This window comes from Genypterus blacodes, unplaced genomic scaffold (assembly GCF_046128005.1).
Source record: "Genypterus blacodes isolate CSIRO-AG114 ecotype Tasmania unplaced genomic scaffold, CSIRO-AGI_Gbla_v1 ptg000090l_1, whole genome shotgun sequence".
Lineage (NCBI taxonomy): Eukaryota > Metazoa > Chordata > Actinopteri > Ophidiiformes > Ophidiidae > Genypterus > Genypterus blacodes.
In genome coordinates this window covers 860,001-873,510 of record NW_027466895.1, presented here as the reverse complement: position 1 = coordinate 873,510, position 13,510 = coordinate 860,001, and the positions used below count along the sequence as shown (strand labels likewise).

The following is a 13,510-nucleotide window of genomic DNA, read 5'->3' as shown; positions in this document are numbered from 1 at the left end:
AGAATTTGATACTGAGAGATATTTGCCGTGACAACCGGCTGTAGATCAACATCCTTTCCTGTTTGCTGCAGGATGGAGGACGTCGACGTGTGATCCGACGCTGTAAATCATCTTCTAAGCGTCGCAGACGCCCTCGGTGATCCGCAACAATGACAAACTCATGCACGCAAGCCGGCACTAAAAGTCTAGAGAGGATGAAGAAGAAACGCGGTGGCACCGCTCGGTCGCCGTGTTAACAGCAGAACGACTTATTGCCGAGAGATACGAGCGGGTGAGTGAGACAAACGCACGCTCGCACACACTGCAAACTGACTGAACACACACCACAAGATGCAGAGTCAGTGAAACAGGAGCGACGGAATAAAATGGAAGCACTTACAGACGGGCCTCTCTCTCTCCGTGCTACAGTAAAATCATGTGGAAAGAAAGAGTGAGAAGGAAAAGCATGGAGGACCTGTGACTGAGCTGTGTGAGGAAGATGGAAGAGTCGAGAGGGAGGAAGAGGAGGGTGGAGAGGAGGCCGGTGAGGGGTGTACATGTGGCCCAGAGACCAGCGGCTGGAGGGGGGCATGATGACCTACAGGGGCAGAGGTCACATAAAGGTAAGAGGCCGCCCAGCTTTGGCATCACTGCCGACGTCAACAAACCAAACACGGCAAAACCACGAAAGTGAGTGCAGGCCAACAGGGAGAGGGAAACAACACTCCAAAACCAAAGCAGAACCATGGCAACAACACGGCAGCAAAAGGCATCGCCCTGGCAACAGTGCGAGACAGCAGCAATACCGCAGTACAGGGGAAAAAAAAGTCGAGCGAGAGTCGGCCAGATTATGGCACATTTATATAGCAACTCCTGCATGGCAACAACACTCCCAGCAAGACCAATGTGGCGCAGCAACTGTGCATGGCGTCACACTGTAAAAGCACCACCGCCGCAACCGCGACGACGACCAAACACTTTAAACACGTGAACATATCTACCAGCAGAGTGACAGATCTGGAGTTATTTCACACCACCGGGAGACTTTTTCACTAGGTCAAAGAACAATCGAATGATGATGATGAAGATGAGACACCGCACACAAGTGAATATTACAGGTGACACACACACACACATACATGAAAAAGATTATGTGGAGAAACAGGATCCATTTTGTTTGCAGATGAAGGAAGTGTAAAGTCGACGCGCTGCAGAATGGAGATTATGGCGAGCAGGTGGTGGGAATATTAAGCGAATCCTGCAGTGTGTCTACGCTCTGCCGCACACCGACACCCATGAGCTACAACACACACACACACGAGCAAAGGGGAGGGATGAGGCAATTAATAGTTAATGTAACGGTTGCCGACTCAGCAGATTGTGTGTGCACACGCCATCGTCCATCATCACTACAGGCAAAGGGCAACACACACACAGTAGGACAGAGAGTACACACACACTCTCTCCTGTCTACCTCTCACTCTTTCCTCGCCGTGTCTCTTCTCACTCTAACTTTAGAAAGTGTGCCCATTCCTCCAAAGCCACAGCCACACACACACACACGCCCTCTCTTTCCTCCTCAGGTCACAGGATGGACGTGGACTCGACGCCGGTCTAGACGCACCGATTTAGCAACTGACGAATAATGGCTGCATGGTAACTCTATACTGGGCACTTTACGTACACATACACTGCTGCTGTGCTTGCCAGTGCGTGCCGTGAGTGCAGAGTATGTGTGTGTGTGCGCGTTTGTGTGTGTGGAGTGGCTGAGTGCGACTATTTTCGAGCTCTGTCAGGGGTTAATGGTATGCTGACAGGTTTGCAGATGGATTTGGTGACGCTTTTACACGCAGAAGAGGAATGAGCGACGCGGAAATTCACTGCAGAAAGTGGAACACAAGTATCTGCATGCACACGTTACATAAACCAGGCAACTAGACCAGCAAAGACCAGGGTTTAGAAATGTGAGATTGTGTTCTTTCTACCTCTAAAGGCCTCAGGAACACACACACAGACACACAAACACAGAGAGAGTACATGTGACCCCCGCAAATGACAGCATTATGATGAGGATATGATTGAGTGAAATGTCAATATAGTCATTCCTTATGCAAGACTGCAACATGTAGGAGTTTTCTTTATCTTCCTTTTTGTCACACACACACATACACACCCACCCACACACACACACACTTGTGCACATTGAGGCGAGCCAAGCAAGCCTCCCCGGAGCCCTATGCAAACAGGCATCATCAATCAGCCCAGTGTGTAAAAGACTGCAGGGACAGCAAGACAGAGCGAACGCTTAACCGATCAAATATCCATCTACACCTCTGCCACATCCGCTGCTGAGCCAACACACACACAGACACACACACACACACACACACACACACACAAACACAAACACAAACACAGCCATCTCACAATAATGTCAGTTAGTCCAACTGAATGGCTGGAGTTGAAAACAAAGGAATGACGTGAGGGCGACAGACGGGGAGCGGGAGTCGGAGCAGAGGGATGGAAATGGCATGGAGGTGACGGGATGCTGGTCAGGATGGTTTAAAATCAGAGTCACTGTTGCATTTGTGTTCCAGGTGCTTAAAAGAGTTTAAAACTGACGATTTTTGAGGTTTAAGTGAAAATCCACCTTCAAACAAGAATTCAGCATATGTTTAAAAATGTCCATATAACTAAGTGAAGGAAAGTTAAGGACAACTTCACTTTTCTAATCCAGACCCCTCCCCCCCTAAAAAAAACCCAAAAGTGAATTATGGTGTAAGGTGGATTTCCACCGTTTCCGGAGGAGAGCCGGTGGTACTCACAGATTTGCGGATGTTGATGCGGGGTTTGGGGACGGGTTTGCTGGGTTTGGTGTCGAAGCTCTCGGGCAGTGTGGACGATCCGTGGCCGGTCTTCCTGGCCTGCAGGGCCAGCTGGTAGGCCACCTCGAAGGCCTGGCCCAGGGTCAAGATGATCTCATACGCCAGGTTCTGCACAGGATAAAGGCAAATAAACCCTCAGCAAGTTCGCTTACTCTAACACCGACAATAATATTTGCATGTAGGTGTGTGTTTGCAACACACACACACACACATACATACACACAGGGTACTGACCACATCAAAGGCAGTGAAGACGTGGCAGTAGTGGTGACTGGACTTGAGGTCTTTGGTGATGTAGGCAAACGTAGACAGATCCTCTGGATCTTGAGCTGCGCACGAGATGTTACGGATCTCGTGCTCCGCTATGATGTTCTGCAAAGAGAGGAGCAGGAACATAAATATACACGCAGGTATTGTGTGTGGAGAGACAGGCAGAGACGATAAGAAACAGAGCGAGGAAGAGAAATGGAGAGAGGAAGACGCTGAGGAATACAAATGAAGAGGAGCAGAGAGAGAGATGCTTATTCAGGACAATGCTGCTGATTATCCCCAGTGAGCCACTTCACGGAAAAACAAATCTGATTTATTACAAATCTCATCTGTCACGTCCCAAAACTAACAAATGTTGCACAATTTCAGTCTGAGATTTCAGGAGGCAATGAGTTGGAAATTGTTCTTTGTGTTTCGTTATTAAAGAAAAACTCAATGCGATGCAATTTATACACCAATCAAACCCAAACAGTGTGAGTGGGGGTTGATATTAACTTGAGTAAACATTTATACTGAAATTACACACACTCAAAACTGCATTATAAACACATTTATCCAAACGTATACAGAAGGAGTTGTATATGTATTTTGTATATGTTGCTACACAGTAGAACAGAGTTTTTGAGGGACATGGGGGAACATTACAGCAAACTGTTATAAAAAAACTGCAATAATCAATGTATATGAGTGGACAGCACAGGTCCAATCAGAGCAGAGTAACAGAACAGGAAATGGCTGAAATGTGCCTTTAATCATTCGGTATTGAGTTTTCCTTTAATTACAAGAAAATGTATGAGAATATTGATCCCTTTATGGTCAGATGAGGAGAAAAAGAGTGAGAATATACCTGTGAGGTGAAACCAGGTGAAAGACACACAAGAGTCAGGCTGCAACAAACCTTATTTACCTTATTTACCTTATTTGTGGCATCTATGAATTTGACTCCTTTGTAGGACACGGAGAGGATGATGGTCGGCACTTTCTTCATCTGTTCCGACGACTTCTTGGAGTGCACGGGGGAACGACAGAGAGACAGGAGGGAGGAGAGAGAGTGGCAGAAGTGACCTTTTGACCTTTCAACACTCCAAAAACAAAAAAGACAACATTCATTAGGATTACTGAGCTGCCTCCGACTGTTAACGGAATGTTCCGCCTGAATGGAGAGAGTGAGCGACGCTTAGAGAGAAGATGAACAAAAGAAGAGGAAAATCTAATTAAGTGTGAGGGTGAACGAGATAATTGAACGGTCTTCCTCCTTGATTACCAAAGTCAATGCAAATCATCTCTACAGGTCAAGGGTCATTTGAGGCCCTTACACCAACAGCTTGGGAATTACATTTAAAGAGGACAATCGACTGGAGCGCTGCAAATCCAATACCTCCATTAGCTTTGAAACCCTCTGTATATCTCTCCTCCCTCCTTTTAATTACACACCGACATCGCGTGTGTCTCCATTACCTACATTCCAGCTCATTATGCGGCGAGATGCTGTGGAGAATAGTGTGATTCAAGGCGACGTCAGTGTCACCCTCCGAGCTGTCATCCTACCTGCCAAAGGCTTAATATATTCCAAGAACTGAGTCCCCGCTTTCTCTTTGTGCTTTCCCTCTATCGCTCATCTGTCACCCCCCCTCCATCCCTCTCTTTCCCTCCGTATTGTCTCTCCTGCAGTTCAGTGCCGACATCATCAGGTACGAGTGAAAAGCTGATAAGGCTGCGATTTAGACATCTACATCTACACAGCGGACAGGAAAAAGGAAGCTGATATGAGCCAGAGTAACAGATATTGCACGCAATTACAAGGCTTGTTTTGCGGCGAGGGTGTGTGGACCTGAGGAAGACGAAGGGAGCGAGGGAGGTGGGAGAGGCAGAGAAGTGCCCTCTGATGTGGTAACGTGCAGTGGCAAGAACAAAGGGAGGAGCCGAAGGGAGGAACAGAGAGCTTCCTTCATGAATATTAAAATGAATCCTCCTGCTGCAGAACGCCAATGAGACGGAAAGCTGCAGTCAGAGAGAGAGACAGAAAGAGCGACAGATTGGCTTAAAAAAAGGGAGAAGAAGACGAGGTGATTTGAGGTGAAAGGTGGATCGTGGGGTATGGAGCCACCCAGGCCAGGATATTATAAATAAATCCCTCCGTGCTGCTAATCCTCCGTGAAAACTACTGGGTTTGTTTAACCTAAACGTGTGTGTGTGAGGGCACTCGGGACACGAGACGTTGACGTGGGTTTAGCTTTTTTCATGATCATACGCATGTGACCTTGCAAACTGGGCCGTCTTATAATCCTGAGGGGTCTTTAGGTTTGGAATAAAAAGGATCATTGGGCTGTCTTATGACTAATCACACCCAAGTGAGCTCGATGTCTACATGACATGTGGCTTGCGTAAACGCTGCTTTACCCTCATCTTGGCGCAGGCGTCTTGCGTGGACTCCGTCCCTCGCAGCTCCTTCACCAGCATGGAGCCCAGGTACTGTGGAAGGGACGAACAAAACACACACAAGGTGAATACACTGTGGGTAGTACCTGAAGGATATGCGGCGTACCTCAGGGCTCCATTCTTGGCTCATGTTTTTATTCATTTATATTCTGATATGTGTCTCGCATATCTATTAGAGTTCTCTTGTTTGGAGAGGACACAACTTTGCGTCTGCTTCTGTGAAACTCCGTTTTGAGCTCAATTTTACGAGACTCATGTCTATTGCTTGTATTGGTTGTTATACAGATCATACATTCTTCCACACACACGCACAAACACATACACAAACTTGGAGGGACGTCTGGCAGATACTTTAGTCCGGACATCGCTTAGTGCTCAGACATTCTGCAAAAGTACTTTCTAATTTAATAAAGAAGTTACTGTGCCAACATTTGTGCGGCTAATGGGTGTGACACACATCACCCCACAGTTTCCTTCCCTCTAACGGATGGCGTTTTATCCCCTAAAGTGCGACCTAACACAGCTTTAAGTGCATTAAATCAGAAATATTTACCCTGCCTTCTATCTCATCACCCTTGTCCGGGCGGTAGGCGACTACAAAATCAAGGACGTTGTATGAAAGCTCTGCCATGAAGGATTTATTTCACGTTCATAGTTAAGTACGGTAATATATTCTACATGGGCAAAACAGTCTTTTTGTGGGAAATTGCCTCGGGTGATGGATTAGTCTTTTGCGTAGCACAGACATGTTCATCAGTCTTGGCTTTAAGGTGAGGCGTCCGGACTTTGGGGAGGTCACACGGGATGCTTAATGCCTCATCTCACGCTGGCTAATGATGTTAAATGGCCGTCGTGGTGGCATAGCTGGTGGTTATCTTGTAAACACTAATGTGGTCATACACGGAGCAGCTGCTGTCTACAGCGACTGTGTGGCAGTTATTATTGAAGAACACAAACATACACATACACACACATTGCTTAGTTGCACATCTTATGTCTGCATATCTGCACAACTACATAATAGAGGTGCTGTGATTTTTAATAACCATGAGCTATAATAGTTGGATGGAGCAGATTAAAAATGTGTTAATGGCAACAAGCACATATAAGAGGTGATTAGCCGCCCTATGAAATGCAATATGGTGAATACAGATAAAAGCCATTATGCTCCATTCTCATTTCATCTACAGCTGTCACACAGGAGATGAAGGAGGAGACGAGTTTGAGACGGAATAGGAAGCTTGGACGAGGATTGGTTAAAAGACACTGTGAGTCCTTATCGGGAGGATTTTCTTTGTCCCTTATGTTTTGTTCATTTGGTGTAATTGACAGAAGATACAAGATTAAGACAGAAGAGCGACGCCTCAGATTTCACAGATTGGATCGTGAGCTCGCAGCGGTGACGTCATCCTGAAGTTGGCGTGAGCACAGGGTCGAACTGGTAATGGATTTGTAATAACGTGCCACAATATTTCTGACTTCTGGTTGTAAAACTGATGTATCGAAGTTGAAATAACGTCTGAGACGGCGCTTAAGGCTGAGAAAGAGCTTTTTCTTATTTACGGCCGAAAATAAAAACAACAACGGAGAGTGCTGATACATCCGTTATTCTGTCTTTACAGCTTTCAACACAAACACTGTACACTCCTCTGTTTTCTCTTCTTACTCTCATCACTGTCTTATTTGTAGTAAACTAATTCATCCTTATTTATTATCCGGCTCTGATAGCCACCCCCCCCCCTCCCCTGCCCTCTCGGTTGTGCCACCCTCTCATTTATCTCACTTTCTGCTGCCCTGGGACGGCGAGCGTTGGCACCAGCGTTATAAACGGCTCCATGAAAGCGCCGCCGTATTTCCCCCCCGGCAGCCCACCTGTCGTGCTTATTCTCGAATCTACCCGAACACAAAGCCCACCTGTCAGAAGTCAGATGGTCCAACATTGCTGCCGTCAATCTTCGACAATGTGGGGGTGTTGATTGAGAGGGGACATGCTGATGGGACGCTCGCTCCTCTCACATGTTCCATCTTTTATCCTTTCATTCACTTTTGGTGTTACAAGTGATTTCTCATCACATGAAACTTACTCCAAACGCGGCTTAGATAATTATCTGGCCAACTAATACTCCATGTCTCCACCGCAGTGTCCTGCCAGTCTTATTCCCTTTGGTATTTTCTGCGTCTTGTCAGGTTGGGCGGCCATCTGTTTGCTGTTCAGTTCTACCTCCTCTAAGTAAGTAATTGAATGTAGAGCCGAGCACAGAGGTACAAGGCTGAATCCGTAACGACGCAGACATTTAACAACATTTATATTACTGGAAATCGTTTCAATTTCCCAATAGTGCTGAGTGCAGTGTTGACTGGAGTTTGGCCTCGTGTTGAATTGATTGTCAGTGAGCATTTATTGTGCAGGTGTATTGCAACTGTGGAGACATTGCTCTCTGAAGCTCTGTGTATTCAGAGATGTGTGTGTTAGTTGTCATCTTCCATCCACCTCTCCCATCCCACACATACACACAGACACACACACATAAAAAGGTAAGAGGTGGGACTTACATAAGCTTCATAGTCACATGACTGAAAGATGAGCTTCTCCGGGTGATGCTGCCAGTACTGCACCGGAGTGGACGAGGTGGCCTCGTTGGGAGGGCGCAATGTGATGGGCTCGCACCACTCGCCTTGCTGCAACGGCAACCAATCAGACATCAGGACAGGAAAAGGATCAGACAAGATTATGAAACAGAGCGCAACCTCAACACTGGCAAATACGCACCAAAGCCCAGAGTTACTTTAAGCTTTAGAAATACACACGAGAATGCTTGGGTCTTTGGTGTTGCTTCTGTACATATTTGAGGTCTATTTATTAAGATCCCAGTGCCAGGTTGCCGCCGTTACAGCTGCATTTTTAAAATAAAGTAAATACCAAAACCCTGTCTGCATTCTTCTCACATGCCAGTGGGCAACAATTAAGCTTCTTTTACGCTCTTTCATTCTTCAGTAAATGAAACCAGATGATTTTTCTGGCACGAGGAGGCGCACACACAACGTATGTGTGTGTGTATCTGCATCAGCTTGTTTGTGTGTGTGTAATCCAGATCAGCGAGTTAATGAGGGTCTGTGGAGGTGAGCTCTTATAATCAGATGCAATAATGTTAGACAAACAGTCGGGGGGGATAAGCTCTTAGAAACACATATCCGTGATGAAGTGCAACAGTATAACATTACTCCCCCTCCATGACCTCACCAGGGGACTGGTTATTAAAAGTTTCCTTGTGCTTTTTATATTTGATTGCAAAAAAAGAATAAAAAGACAAAAAGAATAATCTAGCTGTTGCACATGTTAGTCTTTGCTTATTGTTTCCAGGGAAAAGGAGGAAGATATGAGAACTGGAGGGAGACGGGGGAGGAAGATGTGAGAAATAAGTAATCAACAGAGAACAAACTCTTTCATCTAATTAACCTTTCAATAACTGGCAACGCAGCTGATGCGCACACACGCACACACAAACTAAAGGGATTGAGCACTGAGTGAAGTGTGTGTTGTTCTGCACAGTGATGAGCTCTGTGATTCACACGGAGATACAGAAATTCTGTAATCACATCAGATCAAAACACAGCTGCTTCATCAAATGTGTGCACGTGTGTGATGATGAATTATGTTAAATTGTGTGTGTGCGTGTGTGAATGAGAGAAAACGAGAATAAGTCAGACGGGTAAGGCAGCTATATTTGTGTATTTGCAAACATTCATTCTTTCTTTGCTTTAAAAGTAATTTCTTTTTCAATCTACCACATGCACCTCGCCTTCATCAGCCTCATCCTCTCCCTTTCACTCCCCCACCTGCCTCCATTCATCCCTCCATCCTCTCCCTCACCATGCTGACTTGTGCCATCTGTCGCTCCAGCTTGGATCGCGGCACGTCCTCGAAGTAGTTGTCATTGCTGCGCTGCCTGCGCCGGGCGTCCGCCTGCATGATGAGGTGCTGCACGTCCAGAGATCCACCGGGGACCCCCGCCGTGTACGCCGCCTGGCCTACGGACGGACTGAGCTGAGGGGGGGTGTGGTTCCCGCCGGGCTCCTGGAAGGAAATGAGAGGAAATGGGAAAAGGGAGGAAGGAAGTGAGGGAGGGTTCATTCATCATCCCGTAATGTGTTGTGTCACTGCAGAAAGTACAGTAAGTAGGGCAATTGCTTTCATGCACAATTTATAACACAGTTACAGTTGCCATGCTGCTGGGTGCTGCTGCGTGACACATAACAGTTGGTTTGAAACTGCTCATTAGTTGCCATCGGGAATAAAGTTGCTGTCCGTGAAAGTATTAAAGCTAAAATCTGGGGTAAGATCATCAACTGGAGTCTTAAAGTGTGTTCATTCAGAGGTAAATCACACACAAATCACCCCCGCAGACTTTGATGTGTTTAAGATTTCATCAAATGAAGCTCCAGAGAGGCCGACTTAGCCGCAACTAAGTGTATTAAATATAGCAAGTCTATAAATAACAGAGTCACCCTCTTGTTTATATCGTCCATGTTTTCTGGACTGTGTGAACTGAGGCGTTACAACTGCTGCCTCATTTCTCATTCTGAGTCATGTCATACTCATTCAGCTTGTCATCCCGAAACACTCGGCTGTCTGTCACCGCTGATATCATTGAAGAAGCAGAGCGCCCCGCACTCCAGAGAGAGAGGAAAAGGTCATCCTGAGAACACGCCACTGAGCTTTAAAGTGACACGCCAGAGATTTCACAAGATTTGTGGTTTTGGTGGTTCAAAGGTACAGAGGCGACCGATTGAATGAAGAAACTGCAGCTAGTCAGGCATTGTGTGCCACCCTGAGAGACTCGGGGTAATCATGTGGGCCGTAACAGCAGCAGGAAAGCAGGAAAGTGTACTTCTCTGCTGGGATTCGTCTCCATAACTCTTGGTAAATGTTTTATTTCCACATAAAAATCTATGGGTTGAGGTTTATCACAGGTGGCCTGACTCACCCTTAAGGAGATGGCCCGTGGAGGTTTCTGCGGGGTGTCCTCGTGTAGTAGCCGGTCCCCCAATGAGGCCAAGATTCGTTTTCTGTGTCCAATAAGGCCGATCTTCAACACCTAGGGACCAACACACACATGAAAACATTAACGACTTTGTATAGGAGTGCAGGCGAGTCTGAGGGAGGCGCAGAGGGAGCAAACATGGTCGAGGTGATTTATGCCTCGTTCTCCAACTAAAGAGGAAATTAAGAGGCGAAAAATGGTGGCTCACATTCATTTGCATATTTTAAAGCAGCTTTTAAGGGATTGAGAGTTCAAAGGGTTTCAGCGATTATCACTACAAAAACTACTGCATGAAAGTAGCCAATTATCGCCGTCATAATCATCAACCTTATAATGAGGAGGAGACCGCCATCTGAGTAAACGCCAGCACTCAGGAAGTACTAACCAGTTAATGTTATGATACAGAAAGGCCCCCAGCACGCAAACACATCATGTCATTATTATTATTACATAACTGACAAAAGCTCTGACGGCGGTGGTTAACATGTCAGTTGTGATGTTACATGACAAACACACACACACACAACTTTAACGTTGCAGGATCTTCCAAGGGAACGTTTTGGTAAAAATGTAATAGCTGTTGAGTGTCGTTTGGGTGGGGGGCGACTTGAATTCAAACCGGAGTTGGCATTTGACCAAAACCGCAAGAGGCTGCGATTTATTTAAAGATTAAATAGTGTGAGGAGCTCCAAATGATGGTGGTGGCACCGCGTATAATCACGGTAATCCTACAGCTGCTTCCTTGCTGCCTCAGGAGGAAGTCAGTAGCTCCAACATGCAGCACCGCCGTGCAGTGTGTAACCACAAAACCAGGCGCCGGATCGGTTTAATCACCATCAAACAATCAATCACACATCTCCTCTGATATGCTTTATGCAGACTGAGCTGAGTTTGGTAATCAGTCTGTCGCAGTTAGGGACCGTGGTGAAAGCGCAGTCCTTCACACACTTCACCTAAATACTTACTACAACGTTTACATGTTTTAAATACTTTATTTGCATGGGAATTTGCTTACAGTGGCGAGCAGCAGCAGGAAACAATCCGACGGTGCTTTACTGACAACCGCAAAATGCAAATTCAACAACAAATTGTGGTAAAACTGTAATAGTCTATTGATTCTCCCTCACCGCCCATTGCACACACACATACCCAGTTCACTCATTCCCTGTGAAAGCTTCATTCTTCGTGCGGTCACCAGGCGTCTACGCACGGTGCCAGTCACGGAGAGTTTCTAAAGAGACGAGCTGGAACATGGCCGCCCTTGCAGAGACGTTTGTTTGCTTTGTTGGTGCCTTCTGGCGCCGCTGCTTTAGTGTTCAACAAAACTGCTGCTCGGTTTTACATCGTGCCAATGGAGGCCGATGAAGGTATGTGTAAGTGTGAGCACTGTGTGTATGTGTATGTGTATGTTTATGTGTGTGTGTGTGTGTATGTGTGTGGCATGTGTGTGCGAGTCTTCGGGGCAAAAGGTGGTAATTAGACTCAATGCGAGGCCTTGCTGCGAGTCTAATGATTCTCCCAACAGTCTCGCTTTGAGTCAGCGCAACTCTCCCTCTCTCTCTCTCTCTCACAGACACACACACACACACACACACACACACACACACACACATTCTTCATCATCTCCCTCACCAATTACTGCCCTACATCTGCTTGGAGGAGGACAAAAATACAATCTCACAACACAGAGCAGCAGTGGAGGACACAATTTGGTTCCTGTGTGTGTGTGTGTTTATAAAGCAAAACACACATGGAATATAAATGAAGCGTCCCCGTGCATACTGATTAGAACACGTATGCAAATTACACAGGAAAATCCACGTCCTAATATATCGGGCGGGAGCAAACACTGGCCTCCTTTTCCTTCCATTTCATATAAGACTTAAAGAGGAGGAAAAGAACAGTTTGAAACGTGGGATATCTGACGAGCCAGAATCCACGCAGGCAAGAACGTGTGAATCTTCATCCCACGCTCGTCTTCTCCTCATGGATGTATGTGTACGGGAACTGATAAAATTAGCCGTGTCAAAGGCCGTCACGAGGAGGCGATGTCACTATATGTTATCTGTACTATAAATCTAAATCCCGAAGACCTGACGGATATTCTGACATTTTAAAATAAGAGTCATTAGATATTCACTCTCCTGCTGCTGCTCTTTGTCTCCGCGTCCCGTCTCCTGAGGGACACGTCAGGCACGTCAGAAAGAGCACAGTCACCATCTTCAAACAGTGACTGTGTATGTGTGTGTGTGTGTGTTCGTGTATGTGTGTGTCTGCCTTATGCAACAGCCTCTACTTCATCTACAGTACGAGCCTCAACCTCAGCATGAAGTTCATCTGTCACCATGGCAACACAGAGCCGCAGCAGCACTCACCCACACACGCTTACCAAACACCCAACAACCACCCACCCAAAAAAATCACATGCACGTGTATCTACACAAACACACACACACACACACACACACACACACACACACACACACACACACACACACCCACACACACACACACACACACACACAAACAGACTCAAACAGCTGTTTCAGAGCCTGAGGAAGAAGATTATACAGTTATCCCTGAATGGAGGAGAATTGCAATGCAACCCAACCATTATTGCTAATTCTCTCTCTCTCTCTCTCTCTGATGCTCGACTGCGTAGTCCGATTTGCATCTAAATTACATTCACAGCGGCCGTATGTACTGACGGCGAGTCCACAGCACAGCTCTCCATCCGTCCATCCATCCCTCGCTCTCCCTCTCTCTCTCCCTCTCTCTACCTATCCTCCCTCCCCTGCATCCCCGTTCAGATCGATGCAGAGCGCTGGTATGATGTAACCGTGATGAGCCTCGGAGTTCGCAGCACTTTGCGTCGCTCTGTTGAATGGCTAACAT

General features: G+C 46.4%; 1 protein-coding gene across 1 annotated transcript in view; it reads right to left on the bottom strand.

The window, feature by feature from the left end:
- anks1b (ankyrin repeat and sterile alpha motif domain containing 1B) overlaps nt 1-13,510 on the bottom strand; it is a 117,547-nt gene that overhangs the window by 4,364 nt on the left and 99,673 nt on the right. The window contains exons 21-27 of the mRNA XM_076158846.1: nt 10,559-10,669; nt 9,445-9,648; nt 8,127-8,252; nt 5,535-5,606; nt 4,051-4,137; nt 3,099-3,236; nt 2,805-2,972 (exon numbers count right to left, since the gene is read on the bottom strand). Coding sequence (XP_076014961.1) covers nt 2,805-2,972; nt 3,099-3,236; nt 4,051-4,137; nt 5,535-5,606; nt 8,127-8,252; nt 9,445-9,648; nt 10,559-10,669 — 906 coding nt within the window. The remainder of the gene's footprint in view (nt 1-2,804; nt 2,973-3,098; nt 3,237-4,050; nt 4,138-5,534; nt 5,607-8,126; nt 8,253-9,444; nt 9,649-10,558; nt 10,670-13,510) is intronic.